At 48.2% G+C, this 11,319-nt stretch overlaps 1 protein-coding gene across 1 annotated transcript; it reads right to left on the minus strand.

Annotated features, from left to right (window-relative positions):
• Positions 1–3,960: 3,960 nt before the first annotated feature.
• On the minus strand, positions 3,961–8,940 carry LOC310702384 (uncharacterized protein). The gene is made up of 2 exons (XM_083493855.1): positions 8,337–8,940; positions 3,961–4,973 (listed from the first exon to the last, which is right to left on the minus strand). Exons 1-2 carry the CDS (start codon positions 8,869–8,871, stop codon positions 4,399–4,401), a joined length of 1,110 nt encoding a protein of 369 aa, XP_083349981.1. The 5' UTR covers positions 8,872–8,940; the 3' UTR covers positions 3,961–4,398.
• Positions 8,941–11,319: the final 2,379 nt, after the last annotated feature.

Here is an 11,319-nt window from a genome sequence, read left to right on the forward strand (position 1 = left end):
ATGGAAATAAATTTCAGTCCTCACAAGTATTGGAGTTTTTTCTTTTTCATTCCTGGGTGGTATTATTTTCAAATATGTTCCAAATCATAATGCCTGCAGCTCTGGCAATAATCTCTTGAAGCATTTCCAGGTGGCAAGTAATATAGGTCTGATAATATCACATTCTCGTATATTAAAAGCAATGACATTTTTAGTGCATGCTCCAGTAGTACAAAGAGCTCCCATTATATAATAAACACCTCTGGTTTTATTGTAAGTTTGGGAGCCATTTCCCCATTGTAACCTAATAAATAGAACTTTTATTATTATTATGCCAAACAAATGAAGTGAAGCAACAAAGAAGTATTCTAAATGAAGTGTATGAGAAGGATAAAGCACACAGAAGATTAAATGAGAAGGCAAGTCTGAATTCAGACAGCTTGGCACTTTTGTGTGAAGTCGGTGGATTCTGAAAGAAGGCAGAGACTAAAAAATGGCTTTTCAAGTACTACATTACCAAGGAGATCTTTCCCCATCTATTTTATACAATATATCCTCCCCAATAAGTAAATGAACAGCCCAAATCATAACTCAGTACATCTGAAGTATTTGAAGTGAGTCTCTTATGCTACAATGGGGTGACATAGGCTTTAATCCAAACACTGGTGCCATCTGTCTGTCTTGAGAGAGAGAATGGAGTATGCCTCCAGGGGTGAAGTCAAACTGCCATGTTACCAGCACCAAAGTGACCTCCCTGGGGCAGAAGCCTGGGCAGTGTGTCTGGAGGCCATGGGCTGCCCAGATGACAAGACCTGCCTATCTCCCACCTTCTTGACTGTTGAAGCCACTTTTGGCCTTATCCGTTCAATTCACCAGATCCTGTCTTCACATGCAGGGGAAGTGCCTAACTCACTAAGGGTTTGAGACCCATTGACTACCCTCACCTGGTTGAGCTGGCCAGTTGAAGTCGTTCCCAGGGTGTAACCACTGTTGCATACTGTCAGCTTCTAGGAGCCACAGGTGAGAGCTGTGCAGGGTGGGGCCAAAGGTAGACAAACTACCCAGAAGGAGCATGAAATCTCCTCCATCAGAGGAACCACCCGTCTCCTAGCACCCCAAACACATTTTTGTAATTGGGTTAGGGACTGATCTGCTAACTGTAGTATAATATCATCATATTAACAATAATTTATTATTTATACCCCACCCATCTGGCTGGGACAAGACCGTAATCAGTAGATGCAGATAGAGGAATATCAATAGTAGTGAAGGTTTCTGAGACAGGTGTTTTGAGTAGCTCCAGTTTCTAAAGTCACATAGATATACTGCCTTACTCTTGCATTTAAATTTGTAGGCTTGCCACATTTCAAAAAGTAAAAATCTGGGGGGAAATAGTTGCACTTTTTAAAGGAAAACACCAAAATTACCGAGCTTTTCTTAGGGAAACGTTGAAAAAACACGCAACTGACACTGCATGAGAAAGCAGAGGGGGCATGGAGGTGCCCATTGCCTCCCCGTCCCCCCAGCATTGTTAATCTTTCTGTGTAATAACACAGCTGCCACAACTAGAGCCCCTCATTTCCCCAGTGTCCAATGCCCACCCTGGACCCCCTGCCTTCCCACTTCCTTCGGCAGGCACCTTGCTGCCCCGCTGTCTCTGTGGCTCCCCTTCAAACCTGCTCTCTCTTTCTGCCACGGCCCACACCCAGCCTCCTGCAACCATAGTCTCCTGAGGCAAAGAGAGGGGAACCTATTCCTCTAGGGCTAGAGGCCGCCCAACCTCCCTGGATCACAGAGTTTATAGAGAGTGAAAGCGATGCTTTCACTTCCAGTTTCCAGAATAGCACACACAGACACACACACACACGCTTGCACATGAATCCACGTTGCCTCGCTTTTATCTGCAGGAGACAGTGGGAGCTGTCTGGCAGGAGCAGTTGCACTTTGTGGCTGGGTGGGCAGGCTCAGAGACATAAATGGCAGGTCTGGGCTCCTGGGAAAGTCGCGTCAGTTGCTGGCATCTGATTTTCGTATGTGCTGGAATTTTCCAGACGTATGGTAAGTCTAAATTTGTGTTAGAACGTATATACAGTGGTACCTTGGTTTACGAACTCAATCCATTCTGGAAGTTCGTTCTTAAACCAAAGCATTCTTAAACCAATGCGTGCTTTCCCATAGCGGTGGGGGATTCAATTTACACATGGAACATACTCACCAGGAAGCGGAACATGTTCTGCTTCCAAGGCAAAGTTCACAAACCAAAACACCTACTTCCAGGTTTGCAGCATTTTTAATCCAAGTTGTTCATAAACTAAGGTGTTGTTAAACCAAGGTATCACTGTACAGCTCTCCTGGCCCTACTCAAAGCGACAGGGAACTTCTACAATAGAGTCTTTTGTATACATGGAGATTCTCTGCATGACTAAAAACCTTGCAAGATCCCAAAAACTTCAAAAGCCCGCAGATGCCTTATTGAGAACTGGGCTTGTTCAGTGGCCTTCAGGAGCCACAGAATGTTGCCTGTTAGGTGGAAGGATAAATGGAAAACCTGGGTGGGAAGAGTGCATTGACTTGCTTGAACCCCTTACTGCTCCAGGCATGTCTGGCTACTCCTGCTAGCTATCATATCACATTCCTTTTGGAGTGACCAAAAAGTAGCTTCACTGAAGTTCTGAAATATATACATTTATGTCAGCATAAATAGTTAAATAGTATACTCATTGTATACATTTAATTTTTTTGTTTGAAGTCTTTTCTATAGACCTGTCAACAAATTAAAGATGGTTGTGCCTCAAAAAGTGAAGTAAAAAAAGAATGGGAGTGCCTAAATAAATACCTCAAAAGTCAAGGTTCGAGGACAGAAATCTGGCTGAGTCTGGAATAACCTTGTGAAGTGAAAGAATAAGAAAGAGGGATTTTTATCTAGATGTTAGGGTAGAGATGATAAGGAAAACAGGAAAACAGGAAGACACAATGAGAGATAAAGGAGGTGCTGTGGGATTGGTGGAAGTCAATGTTTGTTTTTAGTGTTTATATTATTAACTTGTAAGATGTGGATTTATTTTTTGTTGTTGCTTTTTTAGTTTTTCGAATGTTGGTTTTTGAGTGTTGTGTATTGTTATTTTTTGATATTTTTTGTGTTGTTGCGTGGAAAATACTAATAAAATTTATTTAATTAAAAAAAAAGTTGTGCCTTTGAAAATGCAAAATCCATTGAATATAATTCAACGAAGCACAAAATTCATAAAGTAAATGCATACATAACTGCAGAGATTTTTTATTTAAGAAGTCCCTTTTATACTTGAGATAATTTATTGGTTTGTGCCTGGAAAGACATCTCTGGAGAATATTTAGTCTCAGCCTTGATCTGACCACTTTACCCACAGTGCAATTATGCCACATTGAAATCACTTTTAACAATAACAACTCTCTCCCTCCCACAACTAACTACATATTATGTATTCCATTACCATCACCCCAGGGTATGCCACAATATCTATTGTCTACATGATCCACAGTTAAAATGTAGGATACAAATGCATAGGGTGAAATTGTTTAAGATACAATTTGTTATGGCTCTTTAGGCATAAACCTTACAAAATGGCTGGTCTGTTTCTATATTGGTAGGGACTCTTCCTGTATCCTTCAGATGCTTCAGAATGGGTGGCTGAAAAATCCAACATCCTCACAGATTGGCACTAGCTAACTTAAGAGATTCATAAGCCCAGAGCATGGGAATTGTATAAATCCACAGACTCGGAAGTATTCACTGACTAGGAGAAATGAGTTTGCTCCCTGAAAGATTTTCTTTGAGATAGTGCATGATATAGCAATGGAAAAGCATTAATATGAAATATAAATGGAATCTTATATGAATTTATTACTAGTGAAACTGGGGGCAATTATTTTTACTCCCACATCTTGATTAAATACAGTGATTAAACTTGGGTAGAGATACCAGATACCAGACAGGGGTTGCGTGTTGAGTCCCACAATTGCCACCCCCCAAAAATTCACACTTCACACGTCAATTTTTGTTTAGGTTTTTGGCATAATTTTGGCCACAACTTTATTCAATACAAAATGTGAGTGGTTGCTTAGGCACTGGTTATGACTATCTGTCCATGCCCTCAGGGACAGAGCTGGCATTCCGGACACCAGCGGAATCCAGTGTGGGAAACAAGTATTGGGTGAGAAAGTGAAGCTGGGCCTCAGTCCCGCACTTCTCACCCTCTTGTTCCTGTGGGGCTTGCACGGCCCAAGTCCGATTCCAGGGACAAGGACGAAAAGAATGGCAAGCCCCTGGATTCCTTTAACGGAATTCCCTTCGCTCCTTTGGAGGGGTAGGCACTTACCCCTCCAAGCACCATTTAACCAGTGCCTAACCGCCATAGAGCCCACAGCTCACCGCCAAACCACTCACAACCCCAGCCAAGCCCTAAGCTTGGCCACCACTGCACCCAACCACACCTCATTCCCGGAGGCAGAAAGGTGCACTCCATCGTCTCTAAAAAGGGATGCCGCCTGAAAATGAATCATCGGGTGAGAAATCACATCTCCACCCAAATCGGACATCTTTTTGGCTACCGCAGAATTGATGCGTTTTCTGGCCCTTTCCGTAGCTGCCGGGCAACGACTGCCCCTCCAAATGCGGCGGCGCAGCAGCTTGGACCAAAATATTTTTGCTGTTGGCATCCATGCCCGCAGCACCTCCAAGTCATTTAATATTGCAGCACGCAGTGATAAACAGTCCGTGGATACCAGGTCGTTCTCACCCAGCTGCACCACTATAGCCGTGGGCTCCCCTTCCAGGAGCAATTGCCTCTGGATTCGCGGCAAGAACTCGGACCAGCGCATTCCCCGTCTGGCCAGCCAGGACAGCTGCACATGTGGAGGGAAGCCAAGGCCTGGACCCCATCTGGACTGCCGTGCTGCGACGCCCGCCCAATGGATGATGCTGTGCCCCACCATCCAGATGCGGACAGCCACTAGACCTGAAGTAAACAAAAATAAACAATGTGAGAATCCCATCTTATCATCGGACATAACCACGAAACGCATCCGACTTCCAGCGGCCCAAATCCTTTATTCTAGCGGCCGACAAACCCCAATGAGCCGCTGTCGTTGCCGCCCCAATCCTGAAGGAATGAGGGGCATAACCATAGGCCGTGCCATCACAAGCCAGAATCGCTTTTCGCATCACCTGCGCAAACTGGCGCCTTGTTAAGGGCAGCCCATTTTCATGTTTAAACAAAGGCCCATCACCTGGGGGGCGCACTGCTAAGTACTTGCTAACATCTTTTACAGGGCAAGGGCCTGCCTCCCCCGTAGCAGGGAGACGAATGACGGCGCCCCTGCCCTTTTGATCTGTCTTTGAATTCCTCACTGTCATTATTAACTCTGCAGGGAATAACTGAAGATCCCGGAGCAAAAGGCCCCTGGAACGACCATCCTTGAGATCTTCCAACACAAGCTCACCCACTCTCAATGCTCCGAAGAAGGCAATAGAGAAGGCAGCCGAAAACAGGCGAGCCTCATACCGTGACCAACAAACCACCCGCAGCCTCTTACGCATCCTGCTCAGCAAATCAAAAGAAATCGGGTGCCGTGGGGCTGGCTGAGAAGGGCGAAGCCTAGCCCAGCCGTCTAAAGCCTTGCGCACAACAAACTTCGCACAAGGGTCTTTGTCAAAAAATGTCTTGCAGAAAAATGCTATAGCAGCTGCCTGAATCCTAATAGTCTTAGCAGCACGCCCCAGATGAAATAAATGCGCCAGATAACTTAACACCTGCGCAGAGGAGGGGGGGACGCCTTTTAACTCGCATGAACGCCAAAAAGTCGGACCAGGCTTTCGTGTAGGATCTAAGAGTAGAAGGGGAAACAGATGCCGCTACTCCCTGCAAAACTAATTGCTGCCAAGGTTCCAGAGATGTTCCGGGAAATATTCCGGACGTATCCGAGCCTCTGGAACCAGGAGTCTGAACCGCTCCATCTGAAAACGGGACAGAGCATCAGCAATTTCGTTAGTCACCCCGGGAATAAAACGTGCAGAAAACACTATATTATAACGCAAACAATGCAAAACGAAGGCTCTTAATAAGGCGGACACCCTGGGTGAACGTGACGACAGCTTTGCCAACACGGACACCACCGCCTGGTTATCGGTCCAGAAGCAGACACGACGGTTCCTGAATTCCTCGACCCACAAATGCACGGCCACTGCAATGGGAAAAAACTCGAGAAATGTTAGGTCCCGTGAAATCTCTCCTCCCTGCCAAGCGGGAGGCCAACGCTCAGCACACCATCGCCCCTTCCAGTAAAGACCAAAACCCAGGGAACCTGCGGCGTCCGAATGGACCTGAAAATCGTTGCGCATGTTCAACGTGTCCTGCCATAATGAAACCCCATTGAATTCCTCCAGGAATTCCAACCACATGGAAAGATCCGACCTCACCTCACTAGAGAGGCGCACTCGATGGTGAGGAGCCCTCAACCCCACAGTGAGACGCGCCAAGCGTGAACAGAAAGGGCGCCCAGGCGCCACCACTCTACACGCAAAATTCAGGTGCCCTAACAGGGATTGGATTTGTAACAAGGAAACTTTCCTCAAAGGAAGCAGTTCCTCTATGACCTTCTTCAAGGCTACTAGCTTGTCACGTGGTAAACTAGAAGTCTGCGAAACCGTATCCAACAGGATACCCAGATAAGTAAGCTGGGTAGATGGACCCTCCGTCTTTTCCGCTGCCAGCGGAACCCCCAGCTCCTGGGTAAGGTCAGCAAACGCTTGCAGCAACACCGAGCAATCGCCAGTGTCGTGGGCTGAGGCCAATAAAAAATCATCCAGGTAATGAGTGACTCCGCCCAGCCCTGTTTTAAATTTAAGAGCCCACTCCAAAAAGGTGCTAAAAGATTCAAAAGCAGCACACGCTATTGAACAGCCCATAGGCATGGCCTTGTCAAAATAGAATTTGCCCTCAAACTGAAAACCCAGTAGCCAAAAATCATCCGGATGAATCGGGAGGAGGCGAAATGCCGATTCAATATCACATTTCGCCAATAGGGCCGCGCGGCCGAACTTCCGAATCATCTTGATCGCCTGATCAAGAGATGCATACTTCACGGAGCAACGCTCCGGGGGTATAGCATCATTAACTGAGGTGCCCCTAGGATGTGACAAATTATGGATTAGACGAAATTCACCTGGGGCCTTCTTTGGCACGATACCCAATGGGGATACATGCAAATTATGAAAAGGAGGGGCATCGAAAGGACCAGCCATCCTATGCATGGCCAGTTCCTTTGCGATCTTCTTGCGGGCAACCTCAGGTAACTCGCGAACTGATTTTTGATTAGCAGGATTCCGTGCCACGGGTGGCATGGCTACCGGAATCCGAAAACCAACAGAAAAACCATCAATCAAATAGCTGGCAGCGTCCCTATCAGGATAAGATTGCAGCCAGTGTAGTAGTGCCGGCAAACGAACGGGGGTACGAGCTAGGGAGGACAACACCTCATTTCCTCCAAAAAAGGAAGAGAGGTGTTTTGCTTGGGGGGTTGCTGAGAACCCCCCTTTCCCCCACGAAAGGGCCGCCGGTACCCAAAACAAGAGGAGGCAGGATGTGAGCCATTGCATTTCTCACATATGTGAGCGTACCTGCACCCCTGACGCTGACAGGAGCCCTTATTAAACTCCCAGCAAGGTAAGCGACGGCTGGACCTAAAAGCCGGGTTCTTCGGCTTCTGTTGCTCAGGCACCTTTTTATCGATGAGTGGAGCAACATAGGTGGTCCACACATCGAGATCCTTACGATCCCATCGAGCTGAGGGGATCCTGGCGGCGCGGCGCCTAAAGTGTTCATCATATTTTATCGCCGCTTTTTCACCAGCTTTGGTAAAGGCAGAGCGAACAATGGATAAGTAAACCATCAAATGAAGAGATCTCCGCGGGTAAGCCGCTACCACCACGCCAGCAAAGACCTGGAAACAATCAAGCCATATCTCGAAAGTCCTATCTGACGGGGAAACACCCTGACGTTTGTTTGACGATTTCCCTTTCTCCTGGTCCTCCGAAGGAGGGGCCAGTTTGAAAATGTCTACATAACGGCCGTTCAGTACCCTAGAGCGCAGTTTTGACGACAAATGTGCACCTGGGATTATGTCCCTGGCGGAATTGGTAGATACTTTAACGTCAGGTACCAAAACGCCATCCTTACACTCCTGCACAGCTCCATACCTTGCCCGGTGGGTGTTGGCCCTCCGATCCCAAGCCCACCGAGGCAGCCCCGTCGATTCTCCAAAGCCCCAATAAAGCTCCCGTGAGGCTCCCGTCTCATCATCAGAACTAGAAGATGACATACCAGAAGAAGAGGAAGATGATTCGCCCCTCCTCCTCTTGGCACGCTTCCGGGAAGACCTCCTGCGGCGGCGCTTTCCACCCGAAGACTTCCTGGAAGGGACTGGCAAACTATCCTCTATGGAAGACTCAGAGTCAGGGCTCAGGTGTGATATACCTGGATCTGATGGAGGAGAAACAACAAGTGAGAGGCCGGAACCAGAAGCCACCTCCTCCGAAGGTTGGGTGCGTCCACTTCGGCGGGAGGAAGCTGTCAAAGGGTTTTTCTTTCCCGTGGCTCTCCCAGAGGAACGGCGTGGCCCTCGCGCACGGCCGCGAACAGCAGGTAAGTCGCGGGGCTGGGAAGGCTGGGCAACAGGCAGCAAACCCCTAGGTGAAGAGCCTTCTCTCTCATCTTCACTAGACGATGGTGACGCAGGAGACGACGCCGCTACCGGACGAGGACGACTCCCAGACGTGGAAGGCTGGGCAGAGCATTGTTGAAGGAGACCATCCATTTCGGCTGCGAAACGAGACAAGGCAACCGGGTTGCCAGCCATGCTTTCCACCAGAGACTGCACCCGACCCACAGGTTGCCTCGGGGTAGGAGAACGAAGGGCCTGCGATGGACCTCTAATAGGCCGTTTTGCAGCGGAAGCCAGGCCGGGGCGGGCAGTGACTTTCTTGGGAGCCATACCTGCTACTTGAAATCAAACAGAGAATTAATGAGTGCCACAGCCAGACGTCACCGCTGGCCGTGGATAAAGGTAAAATCCACAAGTTCCCACCAATAAGACCCCACAATAATGCAAACCCTAAAAGGAATTAACCCCAATGAACAAAACCTTTCAACGTTGAAGCACCACTGGTGTAACTGCAACCAGTCCTAAAATTAACCAACAGAATAACCCAACGTGTGTAAATAAATACCTTGAAATACACTCAATAGGGATCAATATAAATTAACCGTCTATTAAACAATTCCTCCCTTAGCCAAGGATCAATGCCCCATCTACAATTAGAAGTAGTTAAACAATTAACACTCAGAAGCAAATAACAGTGGCTAACCTTATAACTAAAACCAATATTATTATGAAAAACAAGGCTGCAATGCCTGTGCAGGCCAGCAGGGGTCCCAAGCCGGCCCTAGCTATCCAACAGAGAAGGATGTAATGCAGCAGAGAGCCACCAGGGGGAGCCCAAACGCAGGCAAGCTGCAATAGCAGCTAATGAACTGCGGATCGGCAGGCAATGGGAAAGCGAAAGCAGAGGCTCTCCCAAGACGCGCCACGTGCACAGGCCAAATAGAAGGCCCCAACGGTTGCGCAGCACTTTTTAAACAACACAGGCCACGGCAAGGCCCTGCCGCCCCGAGCAGGCCCTGGGGAATAACCAGCCAATCGCCCGGCCCCGGAGTACTCCTGAAAGCGCTCCCAAGAGCGCGGGCCGAAGGCAGCCACCCAGCGCGCCTCCCAGCTGATCGGACGGCCCCCCCAGACGCTAAAAGGAGCTAAGGCGGGAGGGCAGCAACAGCGCAACGAAGCCGGGCCGCAAACACGCGGATCGCTTCCTCAGGAAGCGCCCAGGTGAGCTATTGCGAGGCGGGGGGGAAGGGGGAGGGGGGCGAAGGAGCCACCGGCGCTCCGCTATCGCGGAGCCGCGGCTAGAGGCCGGGGGGGGGTATGCGGGCTCCCGTAGGTCCAAACAAAACAAATTCGGGGAGAACGGAGCCTCAGCCCCCCTCCCTCCTAGCAAGGAACGAGCCCTAGAAGCAGGGAAGCGAAGCCTCCCCGGGCTGGGGGGGGGGAACCCTCCCACAGCCAAATTAACTAAGATATAATCCAAAAATTAACCGGGAAAATCAACAGAATTGACAGGAATGGAACGCAAAGAGAACAGGGAGAGGGATATTGAGGAGAAAAAGGGGGAAAGAAGAGAGGAATGGGAGGCGAAGGGCAAGAAATTAGGATTTTAAAATCGCTCAGAATACAACCGATACTGGTAGCTGCTCCTTGATCCGATGCAAGAACGGCCAAGAGGAAGTCCAACCTCTTGCCCCATGTATTTATAACCTCTAACCCCTCCCAATCTCTCCACACACAAAACTCCCAGCAACCCAATTTTAACCCCTTAGGAGGCTTGGGTTTACTCAAATCTGCCTAATCACAGTCAGGTGGCTTGTTTCCCCCAACCGCAACACGTGCTCTCTGTTAAGGAGAACACGCTTTGCCAACAATACAGTGATTCTTTCAAATCTAATTTCAGCAAAGGGAGAAATGGATGGAGGGGACCCTGTGAGCCCCAGTGAAGATCTCGGGGGGCACACGGGCACATGGAAGTGCTATCTCGGGGGGCACATGGAAGTGCTATGTTGGTGACCCCGAGCAGTGGTGGACCTTGCAGTCTCAAATTTCAGTGGTGCCCCATGCAACGCCAAAATTTGCTGCCCCTGCCTCTCATGCTCCATTCTAAATAATAGTTGCAGCAACTCCTATGGTTTCCCCAAGACTCCATGCCCACTGGGACCAAACCAGTCATATTCCCCTAAATCCACCTCTTTTCCTGGGTTGGGCAGAACATTCTTCAATATCAGTGCAGTGCAAAGTTGACCACATCAGTACTGTTAGGGAAGATGTAGTATAGCAGCGCAGATCCATCAGGAACGATGACAGAAAACCTACAGCTCACCGCTAAAGCTTCTCTGACATACCTTAAAAATTGAGCCTGTAAAATTATGGTTCTCATAAACAGGCTTTGTCCTTCGTTGCAGATAGGCCTGTAACTTTTAACAACTACTTACTGTCACCAGCCCCCACAGAAACCTTGATCCATTGGTAGTTTTGTTGAATTGTTTGGATAATAACTATCAACGTGCTACTCAACTGCTCACGGCAAAACCTTTCAGTAGCTTCCAAGATCATATTATTACTTGGTTTGATACCGGATTTGTATGAAATACTTACATTGGTGTTCCCACTAATTAGTAATTAGATTTTGGGAATAGACAA

The sequence above is a fragment of the Podarcis liolepis genome, assembly GCF_965112155.1.
Source record: "Podarcis liolepis genome assembly, chromosome: 3".
NCBI classification, from domain to species: Eukaryota; Metazoa; Chordata; class Lepidosauria; order Squamata; family Lacertidae; genus Podarcis; species Podarcis liolepis.